Source organism: Prunus dulcis, chromosome 1 (genome assembly GCF_902201215.1).
Source record: "Prunus dulcis chromosome 1, ALMONDv2, whole genome shotgun sequence".
NCBI lineage: Eukaryota > Viridiplantae > Streptophyta > Magnoliopsida > Rosales > Rosaceae > Prunus > Prunus dulcis.
The window spans coordinates 4969880-4991681 of NC_047650.1; the positions used below are offsets into that span (position 1 = coordinate 4969880).

At 36.3% G+C, this 21802-nt stretch overlaps 2 protein-coding genes across 6 annotated transcripts; both read right to left on the reverse strand.

Annotated features, from left to right (window-relative positions):
* Positions 1-4923: 4923 nt before the first annotated feature.
* LOC117626992 (putative serine/threonine-protein kinase) lies at positions 4924-8068 on the reverse strand. The gene is made up of 6 exons (XM_034358890.1): positions 7906-8068; positions 7688-7818; positions 7084-7297; positions 6127-6358; positions 5351-5501; positions 4924-5247 (listed from the first exon to the last, which is right to left on the reverse strand). Exons 1-6 carry the CDS (start codon positions 8066-8068, stop codon positions 4924-4926), a joined length of 1215 nt encoding a protein of 404 aa, XP_034214781.1.
* A 1476-nt stretch (positions 8069-9544) lies between these two features.
* LOC117613957 (extracellular ribonuclease-like) lies at positions 9545-13831 on the reverse strand. 5 transcript variants are annotated; one of them, XR_004583815.1, is made up of 10 exons: positions 13581-13831; positions 13194-13443; positions 13004-13068; positions 12835-12899; positions 12167-12253; positions 11957-12087; positions 11660-11765; positions 10275-10503; positions 10000-10157; positions 9545-9901 (listed from the first exon to the last, which is right to left on the reverse strand). XR_004583815.1 is itself a non-coding variant. In XM_034342591.1 (10 exons), the coding sequence occupies exons 1-9, from the start codon at positions 13784-13786 to the stop codon at positions 10130-10132; spliced, it is 1167 nt and encodes a 388-aa protein (XP_034198482.1). In that variant the 5' UTR covers positions 13787-13831; the 3' UTR covers positions 9545-9901; positions 10083-10129. The 5 variants fall into 5 exon arrangements, 4 of the variants coding, with proteins under 4 accessions (XP_034198482.1, XP_034198484.1, XP_034198483.1 ...); XM_034342591.1 differs by having other exon boundaries at positions 10083-10157; XM_034342593.1 differs by having other exon boundaries at positions 9545-10157; positions 13194-13297; positions 13389-13443; positions 13581-13718.
* Positions 13832-21802: the final 7971 nt, after the last annotated feature.

Genomic DNA, 21802 nt, shown 5'->3' on the forward strand with positions numbered 1-21802 from the left:
TTGTCAAATAATATGTTTGATTAGGGTTGGATATGGTGAGTAGTGTGTACTTACTAAAATTATATTTGTTTCACAATTCAACATATCCTTTTGGTCATTTTATATTAGGGTAAATTAGTCATTCAATAAATAGTTTGATAGTATGGTGTACTCAATTAATTTTAAGGTTTATTTAGCAGCACTCAAAATATATACATTAGACCATAGTCTGAAATATCGATAATATCGAGGAAATATCGAGGATATTTCGGTTTTTTTGAATCACGGATATTTCGGAACATATTCATGTACATATCGTATAAATATCGACAATATCGACGATAATATCGAAAAATATCGATGTCGATAATTTCGCTCACATTTCAGCAATATTTTGTCAAAATATCGGTGTAATATCGCTAAAATATCGAAAATATCGATGTGAATGAAAAAAAAAAAGTTTTTTTTTAAAAAAAAAGGGAAAAAAGGGGAGAAAAAAGCACAAAGGGGATATGAACCCCTCCCATTTTACTCCTCCAACACCTTAAACACCATATCACTTATGTTTTTGTGATAATATGCTAAAATATTTATATTTATATGGGTGGTATGTTAACAATTACATGCAAAACTATTTTGGGGATTTATCATTTGATGACTACTCTTCACAATACACTTACTCTACACATAGAGATGATGAAGATAGTGAAAAATTTGAACCTCGTAGGAACTCTATGTGGTACTAAGTTACTCATGTATCTTACCATGCAATGTATAAAGTGTAAAATATAATAGTAGATCATTATATATAAATGATTACGGTGTATTTAATCTTTTTTCATTAATTATTACATATTTTTTACACTCATAGTGTTTGCCCGCTTACTGTATAATCAACTTAAATTAGTTAAATCCATCATGCAATGCATTTCCTTCTAATTTTTTGTGATAAACTCATAGATAATTGACTAAATAAACATTCTCCAAAGTTTCAATAAAAATTTCCAAGTTTTTCTTACAATTTCCATGGTTTTTATTCAATTTTTATCGATATCAATAATATCCCGATATTTTCATCGAAATTTCCATATTTTTAGACTACCGATATTTCCGATATTATCGATATTTTAGACCTTGCATTAGACCAAACAAAGTAACAAATCTAGGTATGGGCTCAATCGCCTTGCTCTGCCACTCCATGACTTGAGATATGCTCAAATATCCCATATCCACCACTCCACACACTCAAGTTCTGGTCAAATATTGTCGATCCGCCACTCCACGACTCAAGATATGCTTAGATTTCGCCGTAACACCATTCGCTCCGAGGACACATCAATTATTAATTTTTAAAAATTGAGATAAATAGTGGTGTACTATGGGATTAAATCATCCTTGCACCACCGCACACAGTAAGTTTCATACATTTGACAAATGAACAGTAAGTTTCATACATATGCGATAATTAGTGATGACTGTCCCCCCTATCATTCTATTATTATGTCAACAAGAAGTATAATAAATGAATGATAAGACACGACGAAACCATAACGTAAATTAAAGATTAATTGAAGTGACAAGTGTCTAAGTCTTGTTGGCACTCCGGCAAGGGCACCGGTAGAATACATTGCAGTTTACAAGGTTGTTTGTCTGAGTATCTCTTTCTCACCCCATTCACCCAAAAGACAACCAAATAGCAACTAAAAAACCTGACAAATTTCATCATGTATCAATTCAAGCGAAACCCTAATTAGCAAATGACGTGCTTCACAAGTTAATGTGATCAGAACAGGTCACAATCTCATCACCCTATATCTTTTTTTTTTTTTTTTTGGGTTGATAAGACCCTATATCAATTAATATCTGCATCTGCATGTCCCCAACAAAACATTAATTTGCAGTTTTTCCTTTTGCTCTGGGTGTCAGCTTTTGACACAAGGGCTTTAATAGCTCTCATGGAGGAAAGAGTCCAATGGAGACTGATGAGGGTTTCTCCTAAAACACAAAAGAGCTTTGGACTGCATGCCTTGGGGGAAGGAATCAAAAGGGTATGTAATATGTATGATATATAGCTTAGCTCTAGGCAGGCAAAAGAATGTTGTGCTTTTAATTTGGGATGTGAGAGCCCCTTTGACTTAAAACTTCAAACTTGTTTTAAAAGAATTCTGTTTTGTTTAATTCTGTCATAATTTATTAATTAATGAATGGCCAATGACTTGAATGCTGCAGAAAGGAATTTAATGAAGTTTGGTGAGAGGCTTTCTTCTGTTCTTCAAAGCTACAGAGATGTTGATATATCACACTAGTCTTTTACTGTATATCCTGAGATACCCTTAGTAAATGCATGTCCTGTTAAAATCCCCCTCTCATTAGCCCTCTTTGTATTTCTCTTCAAAAGATATATATATATATATCACCATAATCCCCCATTCCTTTTGCCTCTTTATCTCCCTCTCCCAAAGGTTGCCTTTGTATGTGCTTTTGTGGGTTTTCTTGTATATTTGTCTTTGTTCTCTTCTGGGTTTCTCTGGTTTATATATGGTTCCCAAGTTTTCCTCTCATCAGTGAATTCAACAGCTATATATAGCTAGTAGCAGTGACTGTGTTGCAATGAGATTGGCTGAGATTACACTTTTGTGCCTCTTGGTTTTGGCTTGTATTAGATCAAATGCAGTTGCAAGGTCCAGCTTTTTCACTACTTTTGATCATCATCATCATCATCATCATGATGTTGGAAAGAGGATGAAGAGCTCATCATCAAATGGAAGAGTGCCAGAAGCAGCAAATTTCAGCCAGTACTGCAAGTCAAAGGGGCACCAGTTTTATGATTATTTTTTTCACTCTAACTCTAAGAACACCACCTCAGAAAACAAAAGGGTTGTTCCCACTGGTCCCAATCCCTTACATAACAGGTAAAAAAATGTGATGAAGAAATAGCCAGCCTTGATGTAATAGTAGTTAATACCTTCATATATGGAGTATCGGCATCCTCTATATTGAAGCTTCTCTCTCCCATTTGTATTTGTATTTCCTTTTTGTTTATCTAAAATGTTAGTGATATAAGTAACTGAGAGTTTTGTTTCTTATGATCTGTATGTCTTTATGTGGGAAAGAGGAGGATATTAGTGAGCTTCTGCATATTGTTCTAAGGAAAAAGAAGTGCTTCTGTTTAGATCCATTGCCAGCATTATATAAAAATTTATAATAATAAAAATGCTGAAATGGAAAACTTCATTAATTAAAAACTTTGTGTGATAAAAGGATTAATTTCTCTGTATCAGCTGCTCAACGTGCCAGCCTTCATTAAATTCAAAGCTAATTTTTTCCTCTCACATAGATCTTTCTTCACCTTCTCTTGGTTTGTCTTATTCTTTTGTCGTTTTCGTTTTGCAATTTTTTCGTGTGAAATTTCTCTCTTTCGTCCTCCTCCCTCATTGTCTCTGTGAGGCTATATTAGGTCGTATCCCTCTAAACAAGGCACACAAGTGGCGGGGACATTAGGTCGTATCCCTCGTATCCCTCTAAACAAGGCACAGCAGTGGCGGGGACATTAGGTCGTATCCCTCTAAACAAGGCGCAGCAGTGGCGGGGACAGCAGTGGGGTATGGGGGTGCGCATGGTGCAGAGGGAAAAGTCAAGGTTTGGGTTTGACAGAGAGGAGGATGTTGGGGTTCGTGTAACGGAGTTGAACACCTATTTAAAATCAAGGGGAGAGAGAGAACATGATTTGGTTATGATTGTGTTATTGGGTTCCAATGTTCTTTTGCTTTGTTTTTTTTCATAATCACCTACATAAATGGATGAACTTAACTACAGTAAAACTAATTTTAATCCAAGTGAGTCAAAATGGATTTATATGTCAGAGATGTCATCTATAATGCTATTTAAAGAGACAGAATTTGTAAGATGTTTATAACTCAAGTGATTAAAAGTAATTACAACTCCTGCATTCGGAAGTCATGTGCTCAAATCTCCCTCCACCAATATTGCTTAAACTAAAAAAAGAGATGGAATTCATGGACTACGGAACAATATTTGTCACATCAATTATTTAATTTTTATTTTATTAAAAGATGCCTTGAGTTCGAAATTTATGAATTGACGGTAATTTTTGAATAAATAAAATATATATAAATCTTTGCATGATGTGAATTTTGCGTTGTGTTTCGTTTTTTTTTGTGTTTCGTTTGGCTACAATTTAGTGTAGAGTAGTGTGTAGGGAAAGGGACGCCTGGTCAGACAGTTGGTCTTTTTGCTGAATGTCAGACTGTAGGTGACAATAAGCTTTGATAATGCTTTCTTTTTTACAAAAAGGAAGCCCCCCAATTACTAATTTGGTGCGAGGAACAAGAAAAAGCTGCAATTGGGCTAAACTTTATTTCTCAGACCAGGATCTCTACATTTTCAAACACTAACTTTGGCAAAATACTGTAGATTTTTTAGCCATGATGTTTACAACACCAACAAAAATCAACCCTAGTCAGACATAAGATTATCTACATACAAATTATTGACTTAGTCATTGAGCTTAAATAGAAAGCTGCTAAATGATTTTCAAAATAGATATTCCAAACTAAGATTGCAAGCCATCCTGCTTAGGAAGAATTTTGAATCTAAGAATGTCTCAAATGATTGTTAAAAACTCTAATTTTTACATAGGAAGCTAAAACATATGTTCTGAGCTTCTCAAAAGTGGTTCTTCAATCTTCACTCCTTAACATGTAACATCTTTCAAATCTCCCATATGCAAGTAACAAAATATGTACCACCAAGTAACCCCATTTTTCTAAAAAATTAAAGATTAAATAGACATGTGTGAAAACTTAGGGATGAGAGAACCAAAAAAAAAAAAAAATCAATAATTTGTAGCTACATTTGAAGTTTTACAGTGTGCATGAAGCCCTCATACCATTTTGACTTTCCTTGCAAGACAGGAAACGGCCCTCAAGTTGGTGGTTTAGGTAATGAGGTAGATTCACTCTGAAAGGGAGAAGGGAAGACCTCAGATATTGTATCCCAAGAAAGGTTCTGATCTTTCGTGCGTCTTCGTTCTAAGAAGGCAGGTTTCATAGGTGTTCCAATCATTTCAACTTTGCAAGTTAGCATTGCTACAACCTCTGACATTGGGGGTCTCAGATTTGCATGAGGCTGAAGACATAAGAAGGCAACTTGGATTGCTTGCAAAACATCCCTTTCCACAAATCCATTTTCATGCAATTTTGGATCTACTAGCTCGATCACATTTGACGTCTCGAATAACTTCCATGCCTAAATTAATAAGTGAAATGGTCAGTGGCAAGAATTCCAACTATGCTAAAAGAATCATTGAATTGCTGTATAAGTAATAATTGATGAAGGATAGAAGGCCTACATATTCAGGGAGGTATTGCATTTCTGATGGTAAAGTGAGATCTGTGTTTTTTCTTCCGCTAATTATTTCAAGCACAAGAACTCCAAAACTATATATGTCTGCCTTTTCGGACAATTCTCCTCTAATAGCATATTCCGGTGCTGTATAACCCCTGCACAAGCAGAAAAGAGACAGTTAAAAAAAGAAGGAAAAACAGAGAAGAATATTCTTAAGGCCTTTTTTTCAGTTTGTCCACCAGTTTCTGGACTGCAAGCAAATTGTGTCATCCCAACATGCATCTAAAGCATAATTTCCGCATCTACTTAAAATCATCACCAGATGGACTTACTCTGATGACGTAAAATCTTCTAAAACATCTTAAACATGTGGTGAATACTAGAAATTTACTTTTGAACACATAAATGACTGAAGTGCAAGCAATTTTTCTTTAATCTGTTTATCCTTGGCTCTATAGTTGTGAAAATAACAAAACCGGTGGCAGCATGTTTGTGAAAATAACTATAACCAGCAGCAGTGAAGGAACTAAACCAGTTCCGGTAATGGTGCGCAGTAGAGGCATACAAGACCTCGCGATTGTGATTCTTGTGGTACATAACAGTATTTTTCTTCCAAAAGGAATAATTATGCTTTCTCTTTTTTCTTTCTTTCTTCCTTTGCCCATGGGAGAAAAGGTCTAATGTGCATTACCAAATCTTGAACAAATGTATACAACGTGCCGTCTAATCAATGACTCATGAAGGGGCCTTATGGAATAATATATTAGGTGAAGGACTTACAAAGTTCCAGCAAATGTTGTACTGAGATAAGCTTGGTCTTCAGGGAAGAACCTAGCCAGCCCAAAATCTCCAATCTTTGGTTGGTATTTCTCATCAAGAAGAATGTTGCTTGCCTTGATATCTCTGTGGATAATTCTTAGGGGAGAATCCTCATGCAGATACTGTAAACCTCGAGCAATACCCACAATTATCTGGAACCTGGTGCTCCAGTTCAGGAACCGATCACTTTTTCCTGTTTTCCATTAAGAAGAGTTATAAGTAATCATCAAAGTTCAATGATTTATTGCACTATGTCTAAGTGTCAAGTTTCAGTTAATCTGCTGATCGAAGGAAGTAGATCTTGGACATGAGATCAGAAAATCAGCCTTTGAAACATGTTTGCAGAACAAAATGATTGACAATTCATTAGTAAAAATAAGTAACCTTCACATTTAGATGGATTGTTCAGAAATAGAGATTGCTTTCGAAGAAGAAAATAGCGTACACTTGACTCAGCAATCTGATAGGGCATTATGAATTCCCAGAAAATATATCCTCAGAAAAATTTCAGGAGTAAACAACTCTTCCAACATCATATCAGATAACAAAACAGAAAACTGAGTCTCGAAACTGTTGGAGTGGTACATCCTGAACAAAAGCTAACATTTTCACATCAAAGTTGGAAATTCAGGTTTGGCGGCAGATTGTACATTTACATGCAGTTTTTGAGGACCCTGAATCCCTGATGATGGCTAATCATTACCTACAAATTTCCTTCTCCATTTATGAAGATCAAAGGAATTACATTTACGTACATATGAATCATCCTATGCTAAGAGCAAAAGAATTATTTTAGTTTCTTACATCTGTCTGCTTACTTTTTAAATTTTTGTGTGATGGGAAAAAACTTTGTTAAGTGGCAAGTGGATACCACTAATATATAAATGCATAGAATGCAAAGTATTCAAGAAGTTATACCATATACTATGAGGTCCAAGCTCCTGTTTTTCATGTATTCATACACAAGCAGCCGTTGAGGCCCATCTGAGCAACATCCGATAAGACGAACCAAGTTCCTGTGCTGAACGCTAGTGATCAACTTTACCTCTGTAAGAAATTCTGATTCTCCTTGTTGAGATTTGTCAAGGCACAATTTCTTAGCAGCAATTAGCCTCCCATCTCCTAGTTTTCCCTGACAAAAAGATAGATAGAGATTTAGAAATGAAGGACTCCCATCTGTTCCTCAAAATCCCAAGAATGTGTTCTTCCAACTCCGAACAGAATGGTGATGAACATATAAAGGCGCAGAAAGCACCAGAAGTTTCATTTTTATTTTTTCCAAGTATATTGTCATTTCAACTTATCATATCATATGTATTAAATGAATCTTAATATTTGATTTTGAAAAGTTAAGCAGCCTTGCTTCTACACTATTGAGACATTTTAAAAATCTTATGAGTTAATGAAGTTATATGTAGAAACTTGTGGGTTGGATGACTCTCTCAAACTTGCAGGTTCAGGGAAAAAAAACAAAAAACAAAAAACAAAACACCATTGGTTGCCATAGATTCAGTAATAGTACCCGATAGACAGGGCCAAATCCACCTACTCCAAGGAGATTACCAGGATGAAAGTTCTTGGTTGCCATCTTCAATGTCCGGAAGTCGAAATAGCTTATTGTTCGAAGGTTCCCACTGAACAAATCTTTGGATTCTGCATTAAGACAGAAAGAAAAATATTACAATTGAGGTCTTACCAAAATCTTGGTTGTTATTTTTTGAAATTAATCTGTAGCACAACCTGGCTGCCTTCTGGCTCGTGCCACCAATTTCTTAAGCTCTTCTGGTTTGATCAGTTTCCGAAACACGAATATCAGAACTAGCAAAATTATGAGCATGACTATCCCTCCGAGGAAAAAGAACAGCGCTGGAGACGGCGGCTTAGAAGTGGAGTTCATCTCCATAGAGGTTCCTGGAGACGCCACTGCAACTACAAAAAATTGGAAAACTGTTTTAGTAGTTCGTGTGTGGATATAGTCCCGCATAGGAAAGTTAAGAAACCTTGCAAGGGCTTATAGGGAGTTGCATCTCCCTCATCATTACCAATAGATTTTCGGGTTGGAACCTCAGCATGGTTTTTACAATTTTACATAACGATCAAGCCACAATCAGATATGAGGATGAAGAACATTGTTTTTGCAGTGAAGCAATCCTTACCTAGTAGTCCTCGGCCAGTCATTGTTTAGTTTATAGCTTGAAGTGAACAATTAATGGGTGTAGGCTGCAGCAGAGAGTCAGAGACAACAATGGAAATGTGGTCTTGGTTTTGCTGCTATTGCTAGCAGCTTAAACAACAACAAGAACAGCAACAGCAGCTAGAACCATCCATTGTTCTCTCTCTCTTTCTTCTCTTTCTTCTCTTTCTTGTTGTTTGGTTTTTTTGTTTATTGATTTTCTTGCGTTGGAAAACGCTTGGGGGAAAAAAGAAAGACAAGGAGAGACATAGTGTAATAGAATACAATGGTGTAACATAGGAGTAATCGAAGGAATGGAATTTCGGACATTACAACATGTAGTTTTTGGTCACTTATGGGCGCACGAGTGTTCTTCTTGCCATTGCCAAACGACAAGCTCAATCATTTGCATCGCATAATTAACTACTGACCAATAATTTGATCAAAGAAAAAAAGAATTTACCAACAATAATATTTAATATTAGCATTTCTGTGTGCTACTAATAAGGAGGCCCGGGATTAAACAACCATGGTTCATGACTGCCTCTTTTCGGCCAAATGAACTTTGGTGAAAGTGAGCGGACACACTGTCTTACCAACTGGCCTAACCACATATACTCACCAAACATAAATTTGAATAAAGCCATCAAACCAGAGTTTTGAATTTTTTTTTCTTTCCATTTTGTAGAGAGTATTATACATTTTTTTGTATGGTTTCTAGCTCCAATTTCAAATTACCAACAACCATTGCAGCTGTCCATGAACATCAATTATTATAGTAAAGTAATTATTACGCAATGAACTGGGTTACTATGATATTTTTTGTTCCGACCGAACGCCTCTCCCAAAAGGGGCTACTTTAGCTCTCATTTAAATCTTAATATTTTTTTCAATCAATCAAAATGAATTCGAACTTTACCTCTTTCACTATTATAAAAAGAGAAATATTACTAAATTAATAACTAGTAGATGCCAATAGGCTACAGCTCAGTTAGTTGAGCTCTTTCACCTCCAACCATGTAGGCAGAGATTCAAAACCCTCAGACACCCAATAAATATTTGTGTAAACCCCCCTCCCCAAATCGCTTGTACTAAAAACAAACAAAAAAACTAGTTGATAAGTCTTAAATCCTTTTTAGTATATAGCCAAATGTAAAACTCAAAAATATTGCATGATTTTTTGTTATGCTTACAAGAGGAATTGCATTTGTACTTACATGGCATGGCATAACATTTGTGCCACCAGATTAATGAACAATTGATTGTGTACAACTAGCAAATCATAACATTCACAAGGATTGAAGTGATCCCGAAATTCTTGATCCCTATTTTGGATGACTAGAGTGTATAAGCAACATAATGACAGGCAGCAACGGAGGGTCCATGTAAAAATTTCTTATGGTTTCACATATTCTGCAAATACATGATATCAAGTGTACAACTAAAATCATAACTTAAAGGGTTATGTTTAATTATATTGTCCAGGCTCAATTCACCAATTCACAATCCTGTTTTTTTTCTATGGACAAGCAAGCATTCATGTGGTTCAGGCAATCCATCTACCTGCAAAAGAGAAAATGTAATGACCACGCTAAAACAACAGTAACAATAATAACAAGGGATTTCACCTAAAACTTATGAAATGATAGTTTGACACGCACGTCGCAGCACCACAGGCCATGGAAAAAACCTTTCTGGCTACCATCCCCTAAAGCAAGGCTTATGAACTAAAATTGTTTCGTGCCTGTCATAGCAATTCCACCATGTCTTTCCTTGAAGGCTTGAACCCCGTCAACTGAGGATCGGCTGCTCATGTTTCCTGGAGCACCCAAACAACAACTTTAGACATCATCCCCTTGTATCTGTAAGAGTTATTTATAATAATTTTTATTCATTTATCAGATTAAAAAAGTAAATGCATTTGAAGAATTGATACCTTGTCTTGAACTGTCTTTTGTTGTGAATTTCATGACTCCTTGGAAGACGAAGAGAACTGCGTTCTTCCCATATGAGACTTGCATATTCTGGATGATCAACAAAAGGATTTCTATTGTGCTGATAAAACTTGCAGACTCTTTCATTTCTCAACTTCTCTTCTCTTGAAGGTGGGTCAATCTCATTCCACTTTAACAATGTAGAAAGTAGTCCCATCTCACTAGTTGCTGCTACCACATGCACCCAAAAAGTTCAAGCAATCAAGATCTATGCTCAAAGCAGCTAGGCAGTCATAATTCTCGACTAATAAGAGAATATTGGATGCAAGAATGAACTCAAAAAAGCCAACTATAAACCACATTCCTGCCCCAACATTGATATGTAATCTTAGCCACTTTAGTATCATATAAAATGGCTCAACCTTTCGAGTCATATATGGTCTATGAAGATGCAACAGTGAAACCGCAATAATGTTGGAGGCATGGTAACAATAGTTGCATGATAAAGACAAGACCTTAGTAGGAACTTAGAGAGCTGTAGCTGGAGTGGAAATGGGCATCAAGAACTTGTTCATCGTGGGCACAGTACAGCAGCAAACCAGGTGACCTGTGACAGTGGCAGCAAATTTCCTAATAAAGTATTTGACTGCAGTGGTGGCAGCCGTAAGTGAGGTACCAAGTGGAGGAGCCTATTGATGGCTTAAAAGGTAGAAATGAAAGCAGGGGCAAAGAGGATTTTGAAGTGGGCTTGCTAGGTGGCAAGGAGTTTGTGAAATAGCAGTGGTTTATTTCTTTGGGCATGGGATGCGATATGACAGATAGGTTTAAATCTCAATTTTCACAGACTTCAAAATTTTCATGAATTAGAAAGAAGACCAAACAAAACACTAAATTGAACTCTAATGAAGTTCATGGATTTTAAATCTATGCCTCCCAACTTTTTGCCAAAAGCGCTTCTGGTAAGACCACAAGAGGCTACGAATCACCGTATTGATATAAAATGAGATTGTAATAAGTGATTCAAATCAATCGGAGTTGACTAGGCGCATAATACAGCACATCTTGGGGGACGGGTGAAAGCTACGATTGGGGTAGCCACAACAAGTACACGGCAAGTATAACATAGACTTAGAGCCTGGTTTTTTGGTGATAAGTACATAGAGGCTTCTTTACACAACTAGGAAATGGTCAGCACTTCTTCTAATGGATGTTGAAAAAGTCTGAAAATCAGGATGATTTTAAAGAAGGAATTTTTTGTTCAACAATCGGTTACAGCATGTCTACCTTCCCCGGTCGTCTCTAATGCAGACTTAAGATCAACAGTTACAGCAGGAAGAGAATCACACTCAAACTACTCAAAGGTTTAACTTTTTTCCCTTAAACTTACAACTTTTTGGAGAATCTGAAAGGTGAAGAGCTGGGCCTCCATCTGGTTGACGAAACCCGTAACATACTGCCATGTACATCAGCGCCCTTGCAATATCTCCTCTATGCTGAAGTGGCATGAAACACAAATTCAGTTTAGTGATAATGCATATGAAACTGACTGCAAAGAGATTTAAACTAAACAGTAACTTTCTTGCCCAAACAGAGTGACAACAATCAGAAATCCAAAAAGAACGTGACAAAGGGTAGCAGATGGACATTAAAAGAATTGATGTGCCAAAATATAGTTAAAAAAAACCTGTTTAGGTGGTGCCCATCTGTCCTTGTCAGTTTCCGTGTCCAAAGCAGCTTCTTTGTTTGCTGGCTTCAAACACTTAGTTGAGTAAACATCGCATTCTCCGTAGTATTTGTTTCCCCTGGATGAATTGACTGCAAGAAACTTCAACTATTTTACATCAAAATATAAGAGATCTACTTTTCACATACGTAGAGGCAGTAACCCATCTACCATTCACATCTGCTGGGCGAATGTTGTGTAAATCAGTCAAGGATGGACCATCTTTTAACCCATAAGAACGAGGCCATAGATGCTCCCCTAGAAAACAGCAGCATTACATTAATTTCTCTCAAAAAGAAAAAAGGTAAACTAGAGCTTGGAGATTTTTATATCTTGCAGAGTAAAAATAAGCAGCCACAACTATAATAAAGTACAAACCACAGAAAACAAAAGCAAATTCAAAGAAGGCTGACAACAACAACAAAACTGCAAAACGAACAACATTTCAGTTGAACATGTTAGAAACCAAAAAATGAAACCAGTATCTAAACCGAGATTTTAAGCCAAAATTGTGTCAATTAACACTTAAATTAGTTGGATTAAGCAATCTAGGATATTTCCTCCTTACATATTGAAATTTATATAGCCTTCATTAATGTTCTCTATTTGAAGTTTCGACATTTCAAAAACAATAAATATCTTTTTTAAATTATATTTGTCATGGAAACATGAAGATTATGGGGTAGTAAACTATACAAGGTGGAGATGTAGCAAATTCATTAGCTGAAGCACTAATCATTAGAAGTATAGGCACGAGTGTTGAAAAATCAAAATACATAAGTGTAAGAAACCAACAACAAAATCGCACAAGCTGCAGTGAATCTGAGCAGTTGACTCACTATTCCATCCTTCAGGCTTTCCAGCTAACGACTTGGGTACAACCCTCAAGGAGTAAATTTCAACTCTGCATAAAAACATTTGTCGGCAAATTGGTAAAGAGTTACAGGGTAAATGCAATAATACAAATAGAACTACCAAAAGCAGTATTCAGCTTTGATAAAAACATACATTCCTGACGAAGCTTTGGGGTTGTCAACATCCGAAGCATCAAGAAGCTTGAGGGCATTCCACACCTATTTCCATAAACCATTAAGTCAGGCTTCTTGAAAGAAGCACCAAACCAGACTGAAAATTTAAGACACATATTAGTTGTACTATTAGTAGCAACAGAACAGTTACAGTAGTGAATGCTAAATACCTCTCTGTAGGATAAAGATTGGTGCCTGGCTATGATGGAATTCAGTTTTTTCTTGAGTGATTTACCCTCTAAATGATCCGCATTGGCATAGTAATTGTTAACATCTTCACAAGCATACACAAAAGAAGGAGATGGATAGTCAATTGCCACAGCATCAGCGACAAGATTTAGACAGAACAAGTAAAAAGAGATGACCTGAGAAACCCATCTCCATGAAACATTGATACATTCTGTGCAATTCCTTATGCCCCTAGAAAGAATGCATTAATCAGCCATTGCCCACTACCATTTTCACTTCGAGGGTCAACAAGTACTGGTAATTGAACTGGAATATTAGCAGCCCAGTATTGAAATATGGAAAAAGGTGAGGTCTTGAAGGTTACTGACCTTGGAAAAATGGCGGAAGACCATGGAGAGACCAAATGGTTCTCTGGGTTTCGGTTATGGCAAGCTAAGTTGAATCTTTGTATTCGAAAAGTAGAGGAACGTGTGAATTTGAAGTGGAAGGTGGTGGTTCTCTTCTTGCAGTGGCCAGTGCTGCAAATTGCAGATTTTGTGCAATGGAATTTGGTGGCCACGACGGGAGACTGCATTCTCCGAGTGCAGAGATACCCCAACTTCTGGTTTGAAGTTAAGCCAACTGGCGGATTTTCCTTTTTAAGACCTTTTCAATTTCTTGTTTCTTTTGAGATAAAATCTTTTCTTTTTCTTTTTTCTTTTTAGAGTGAAGGCCCTTGCAAACACTATACAATTTCTAAACCATGTATAAGATTTCTCAATTTTTATTGAACATTTTTTACTCTCAGGGCGTTTGGTTTGTGGGAAATAGAGTTTTGAAATGGAAATTAATTTATCATGTTTGGTAAGTTTGGTCGGTGAGAGATGGAGTTTTGGAATGAGAATTGATTTCCCATATTTGATAAGTGCAGCAGTTCTTGTTGACACTTGTTTGAATGACCTCTTATGTCACAATTCAACTTGCAAATAAATATGTGATTGTTATAAAATGAACTGGGATATGAGCGAATATTGAGCTGTACGTAAAGTAGATGAGACACAACATTTAACGAGGTTCGGCTATGCCTACGTCCTCGGAGAGCAGCAGCAGTAACTTTTCACTATAAAATAATATGGCTACAACTTTAGTGTTTACAATATGTATTTTTCTCTCTATGAGAATTTCTCTCTGCTCTCTTTCTCTTCACTCACTCACCCTCTTTCTTCCTTCTCTTCCTCTTCTCTCATTTCATCACACATTACAAGCAAATATAATGCCTATTTATAGGCAAAGCAAATGGCTTGGTTTGGTGGGTGTGTGATTGGTTTGGTAGGTGTGTGGTTTGGTTTGGTGGGTGTGTGGTTTGATTTGGTGGGTGTGTGGTTTGATTTTGTGTTGAACTTGAATGTTAGTTGGCTATGTGGGCTTCACCCATTCTTCTTTACAACACTCCCCCTTGGAGACCACATGTCCCTAGATTGGTTGCCTCATTAAAACCTTGCTTGGAGAAAACCTAGTGAGGTAGAAAACTGATGGAAGGAAGAAAGAAGAGTACAACAATCTGTATAGCATACTTCTGGATGCTCCCCCTGATTAATATCTCCCCCTGATGTCTTCATGACTATCTTTTGGAGTGAGAATCTTTCGGAGTGAGTGGAGGATGTAGCCATTAATAATTCTCGTAGTTGAGTAAGTAAATATATTTCCAGTGAGCTATCTCTATGTAAATCATAAAATTTTTCAGAGTCCGCGTTTCCAACAAAACTTGGGCTATTTGTAAGTTCACTTGAAAGAATATGCCCGTACATGGTGTTATGCGGAAATAGCATCAAATATACCTCACATCATCCCAAAATGATGGTGATGGAGTTGAGCCTTATCTGAAAAATATGATGTCCGGTCCAATATACTTCCAGAAAATCCTTAAAGTGTCCAACGGATAATCCTCATAAAAATGCTTCAATACTTTCTTAGTATAAGCAAGAATCTCGTTGGCATAATGCTCGATCTTTAAGTCGAGACAAATATTTCTGGAACTCTTGAGAAGCTTTAATGTGTTGCAAACACATTATAATCAATATACTCACTGAGGCAATTTATGCACATTAACATTGAGTACAGATTTTGTGCTTCAGGCACATGTCATTCAGGGACTTGCTTCATGCAATTTCAATCCTTTCAAGGATTTTGTTTAAAGGGATTAAACTTTATGACACATTATATAGCTTTAACCTAGCTATTTATACATCTTTAGGAAATCGCTTCTGGCAATATGCTCCGTGCCTTTAATAACCTTTAAAGATAACATGTTGGTCTCCGTAAATGTGCAATAAGGGGGCACAATTGAATTTGTAAATATGGAGAAAACCCAACATTCCTTGTTTATGCCAAAAACATTGTGTCATACAAAGTAGGTATATTCCCTTTTATTCCGAACACCCAAGTATAACTTTCAGTATTAACAAATTTTGGGGTTCGTACTGTGGGTTTGTTCTTTCACGTTCATTCTTATCTATAATGGAATTACCTCATTCCATTTTGGCCAATGATATTGTCGACATTTAATAATTGAACGTGGTTCCAATCAACACAGCCCATTGATGATTTGAGTAGCTACTCCAAAATCAAAATTTGTCATTCATCAATTCATGATCCCACCATTCTCATGTGCATGCGCATACATCAATTATAAGCATTTCTTTGCTTTTGGGTACCCAAGCCACTGCAGGGGGCTTTTATTATGTGAGAATGTGGATTATAACCTCCAATGGAGCGTTATTTTATAGTAGGGCGTGGATAATCTCCATTTAGGGAGTTGGAACATTTAGAACCCATATATCTGTCATGCTGCAGGCATGCCACAGATTAATACATACATGTCAATTAATTTCTGGGACTTTAACCCATACAATTTGCTACGCATTAGGCGTGCACAATATCAATATTGACATGTCAAAGGATTGTCCTTTCGGGACTTCAATCCACATCATTTGCTACGCAACAAGCGTGCATCATATTGATCACTGCTATACCCATATTTTGTTCTTATGAGACTTTAATCTGTGCAGTGTATTATCAATGTATCCAACTTGCAATCTGTAAAATTTGCATTAATAATTCATGGATACATACAAGCCATTCTTTTGGAACGGACTTATCTCCCCATTTGGTTACCTTTCAAGATAAAATATCAAATAAGTATATAAGCATAAAATAACACAAGTATTGCTTACATCCTTAGGTGGGAGAAACTTTTCTCAAGTATCATTCAAGCTCATATCGGCCCAGTAAATATAAAGTAGCGCTTGATGATCTAGTTATATCCTGCAAGAGCAAAAGTCACAATTTTTCTCTCTGTCAAAAACAAATAACCCTCAAAGTTAGGATCACTGCATGGATTCTTTCTTCGGATGTTCATTCTAAAGAAATAAAATCCCTTATGAACAGAGAGTTATAAAAAGAAAAAAAAGATACAAAAATTGTGATATTGATTGCAAGGTAAGGTAAGCAATCAAGGAAGGAAGCTGGTGGGAGCAAACAACAAGCTCTCATTTCTCCTAGTCTAGAAGGACCTCAGGAGATTAGAGCATAAGGTCGCCTTCACAGTTCCCTGATGTAGCGAAAACGTGATCAGGGATAGTCTCGCTTCCTGAATGGATGATCAGAGATAGTCTTGCTTCTCGGGCATATTGAGTGCTTACTGATAAGAAAAACAAGTAGATATCGCATCACTAGGTATGGAGAAAACTGGATGTCTTCTGCAAAGAAAATTTCGTTAGTAACACATTTATACACAAATACAATGAATAGGTAGAACCGGTGAATTTCAAATTAACCATAGGAAAATTGCGAGATTCTCGGGATACTTTTGAAAAAGTAGCTCCGTGAAATCCGTAAAGCAAGATCGGCTTTGACGAAAATAATACTTGAAAACGCCGAAAGTGCCGACAGGCATTATTAGAGGCCACGTGAAGTTTTGGACTCTGGGAAAGAAAAAGATAATATGGGGATTCGAGAAGATATTGGGATCCTGGAAATGTTGCCACATTTTCGTCTATAGATATTGCCTTTGCAAAACTTGATTGGAGCAACTGCGTTTCAACTCAACTTCCTTCATTTTCTGAAACTTTAGTTTTTGTAAGACTTTCTTCAAAACCTTCTTAAAATGGCTTCCTCTTCTTCCTGCCCAAATTATTTCAATTTAAATGATGCTCCCACAACAACCAGTGACGCCAAAGTTTGGCGTCCATCCTTTGTATCCCAAAATCGTCATCTCACAGTTAATGATTCTGTGATGATGAATGATGCTACTGCTGTCATAGTAGCTAGGAATTTCATTACTCCAATGGATGAAATGTTGTTGACAGGGAGGTCTGAGGAAGAGGCTATTGATGACTCAATGGCTTTTAGCATTCAGAGTGCTGCTTCTGTTTCTAACATGGCTGATCGTTTGCGTGCTAGAGCAAACGAGGTTCAGAAGCTAACAACTGAAAATTCGTCTCTTCAAAGAATGCTTCATGAGTCTCAACAAGAGGTTGAGAAACTTAAAGGAGAGAATAATGCCTTGTTGAAACTGGTGAGTTCGTACTCCGTTGATACACTGAGAAGGCTAGACATGCTGCAGGTCTCAAATGAAAGAATTTTGGGAGACCACGAGAGGCTCATGGCTAAGCTTAAGAGGCGTCGTCCTCTTCCTTCAGAGGCTTCCAGAACATAATGTAATTTTATAGATTTTACAGGGCCTGCACCTTCATTGCAGGTGGAAAAAATCTATCTATTGTATGCCCTTTCCTGTTATAATAATTGCGCACATTCTTAAACTTGCACATGTGGTTTTTACGTCTTTTCAAAATGACGGTTTGGAACCTTGTGCCTTATAGGTTCAAATAACCACATCGACTCTCCCAAATTTCATATTTCAATGCATGTGAGCCCGTAACTTTTGGCCCGGGCTAAACACAAACTCAGAATTTATTCGCCCTTTTCAAATGGACATGAAATATGGATTGAGTAAAAGCCACGCTAATATCACAATATAGTAGTGAAGAGCATTAACTACTATATACCCACAACTTCAAGTTCAGGATCTCTCATATATTTGGATCCATGGGCTTCCGGCCCAGATATAACAAAATATGTGGGGAGCCTCAATTCATTATTTGAGGTTTATACTGATATTATCCATTTCACGGTGTATTTTTAACAACCGGAATTCACAAAATATATTTCTTCCTTGAGGTGATTATAACAGAATCGAACTTTATTAAATTCATCATTCTCTTATGCCAAAGAAATATGTGGTGTACCACAATTTGCAATAATACCTCAAGGGTTGTCCATTTAACTGTTGGAACTTTAGGTTCTCAACACTGTTAGATTTTGAACTTCAGGCCAAAATCACATATTCTCATGGTATGGATATTTTTACAATTTTCTGTACATATTTCGGGACTTCAAGTCCTTACATAATTGTCCATATTTTGAGAAACTTCTGGCATCTCATTTAATTGCTCATCCATGAGTTTAAGGAACTGCAGGTTCCCTTTTGTATATAGTGACGGTTTACCCAAAATGGTTAATATTTATGCATACGTCACTATTCATGTGAATAGTACTATTCATCAAGTCATGAATACATATCTATTCATGTGTGCAGTACATTTGCCAGTACAGTTATTATTCATGTGTACGGCACTTTTAACCAATACGGTACTATTACATCATCAAGGAACTCTAGGTCCTTATTTACATGTCAAGGATCAAGGATCTTCAAGTCCGATCTCTTGTTTACAAGTATAGTACCGGAGAGACTGCCAGCTCTCATATCAATATCATCATCAAGGATCTTCAAGTCCTGATGTAATTGTATGATGAGGATCAAGGAACTTCTGGTCCTGATCTGCATACTGTAAAAACTCATCATACAGCACAATTAATCCATAAAATAAATTACTGGTAAATAAATTACTGGTATGGACGATAAACCCGCACCATACTTTAAATAAATGTAAATGTGCGGTAAAATAAATTCATAAATTAAATTGCTTGTTGTATGGACGTTAATCCCGCACCATACCTTAAATAAAATTAAATGTGCGGTAAAGTAAATTCATAAATTAAATTGCTTGTTGTATGGATGTTAATCCCGCACCATACCTTAAATAAAATTAAATGTGCGGTAAAGTAAATTCATAAAGTATGAGGGTTAATTCCACATCATACTTTAAGTAAAAGTAAATTTGCGATAAAGTAAACGTGCTTGTATGGGCACTAATTCTGCTCCATACATTTAAATAAAAGTAAAGGCGTGGACGATAAACCCGCACCACCCTTTTAAATAGATAATGTTGTATGGGTAATAAACCTACACCATACAGTAAATAAAATAAGTGTGTGGATAAAACCACCACAAAAAAATATAGGAGGTGAAACAGTCCATATAATTACCATATATATGGATAAAGTAAAGACAATTATTTGTGGGTTCATATCAACACCACAATCAAATAATATAATATTATTATACTGATATATTAGTGAAAGCTAGACATATCATGTTGGCTTTTCTTCTTTTCACCTGCAAATTTCACTAGCTTTGGATGTTAGTATGAGTATTAAATTGTGTGGAGAAATAATAAAATAATAGAAAAAGTAAGAGGCAGGGAGCTTATCCTTCCAGTTGGTTTGCTCGTATATCTCTCTAGCAGACCACAACTCCTCCACTACTTTTCTTCCTTACATCAACATAATGGTTAGTAGTATAGATAATAGTGCAGCACAAAAATTATACCTGAGAGCTTCTCGTGCTGATAACGTGTTATAAAATGAACTGGGATATGTGCGAATATTGAGCTGCACGTAAAGTAGATGAGACACAGCATTTAACGAGGTTCGGCTATGCCTACGTCCTCGGAGAGCAGCAGCAGTAACTTTTCACTATATAAAATAATAGGGCTACAACTTTAGTGTTTACAATATGTATGGCTCACTGAATTTTCTCTCTAGGAGAATTTCTCTCTGCTCTCTTTCTCTTCACTCACTCACCCTCTTTCTTCCTTCTCTTCCTCTTCTCTCATTTTTATCACACATTACAAGCAAATATAATGCCTATTTATAGGCAAAGCAAATGGCTTGGTTTGGTGGGTGTGTGATATGGTTTGGTAGGTGTGTGGTTTGGTTTGGTGGGTGTGTGGTTTGATTTTGTGTTGAACTTGAATGTTAGTTGGCTATGTGGGCTTCACCCATTCTTCTTTACAACATTTTAATAATTTTAATTGTATATAGCAAATCAAAATCCAAACCACCTAAATAAGCTTCAAATAAAAAAATAAAAAAAATGTACCTGTCTGCTGAAGGTTTGAGATTAGAATCGCGCTCTTGTTATTCTGATGACTCCACATCTATCTTCACCATTCTCGTCCTTTAAAATCCATATACTCCTCATATCCCCCAATAGCCATATGAAGAGAAAATAAATTTCAATATCCCTTTCTTCTACCTACATGACCAGGTAGCCATGCCTTAAGTAAAATCCATGTGTATAAGAAAAAGTTAAAAGGAAAAATGAAAATAAAATAAAATAAGGTTATGTAGCTAGCGTAAGACAAACCTGAACTAGTAACATTGGTGGCCCAATAATTCAAACTCATACTAGGGCACCACAGTGTGTATTTTGCAACAAAAGTCCATGTTTGTTTTTTTTTTTTGAAATTCAGTCTTTTCTTAGTCAACTTAGTGCTGAAATCTCCTATACCAGTACTTGAGCCAACAATTTGGTCTCTCCTTTGTTTAAAGAATCCATTATTGTTCTAACTCCCAAGCCATTTTTTTTTTCCACAAATGACAGTATTTATGGTTAAAAAAAACAAAAACAAAAACTCTAGTCAGCCTTTACTGAAATATATAAAACGGATCCAACTCTAAGAACATATATATACCAATCTGGCCAAAAAAAAAAAACGAAAAAAAATTCATTTTGTACCTGTATGTCATTGTGAAATTGTGAATCCGATTTTCAGCTACATAAAGAAAACTACATCAGCAAAAGCTACTAGTTTCATCTAATATATCAGCACAATAACCAATTTTCTCCTTCTCTGGACTGCCCTAACTCAAAGCAACAATGCATTACTAATATGACATTATCATACCCACACATGGCGTTTGGCCCGAATCACATACAAACACAGAAAAGAAGGAGAAGAAAAAAAGAATGTTACTAGAACTTACAACAGCGCAAATAAGGAAGAGAAGAAGGGGAAAATAAGAAAATAAGGAAGAGAAATAGGGTAGCACCAGATCTGAAAATGGAGAAGTCTAGTTGTGCAGAAAAGATGAGGAGGCAATGGAAAGCGAGATAGAGGAGAAAAGCTCAGATCCATGAACTTAGGAGAGAACCCTACAATCCGTGAATTTAGGAATGAAATTTTTTATTTTTTATTTTGTTGGAAGGAAAGATATTTAAGATACCAACTCAGCCACTCAGTCCGTCCAAAAAAAATATATTAATTAAAAAATTATGACGCTTAGTCAGAATGGTTTTGTAGGAAACGTCAGGTTTTGTACAAAACGTCAAGTTTTATAAAGGTCTTACTTGATGGTTTTCTAAAAG

Coding starts and splice junctions, on each gene's coding strand:
- LOC117626992 (XM_034358890.1), bottom strand. CDS start 8,068: ATGGAGATGAACTCCACTTCTAAGCCGCCGTCTCCAGCGCTGTTCTTT. Junction 7,819..7,905: donor ACGAGCCAGAAGGCAGCCAG/GTTGTGCTACAG, acceptor GTCTTAATGCAG/AATCCAAAGATTTGTTCAGT. Junction 7,298..7,687: donor GATTTGGCCCTGTCTATCGG/GTACTATTACTG, acceptor TCTTTTTGTCAG/GGAAAACTAGGAGATGGGAG.
- LOC117613957 (XM_034342591.1), bottom strand. CDS start 13,786: ATGCAGTCTCCCGTCGTGGCCACCAAATTCCATTGCACAAAATCTGCA. Junction 12,900..13,003: donor CCCAAAGCTTCGTCAGGAAT/GTATGTTTTTAT, acceptor GTTTTTATGCAG/AGTTGAAATTTACTCCTTGA. Junction 10,504..11,659: donor TTCAGATTCTCCAAAAAGTT/GTAAGTTTAAGG, acceptor TGCATGTGGTAG/CAGCAACTAGTGAGATGGGA.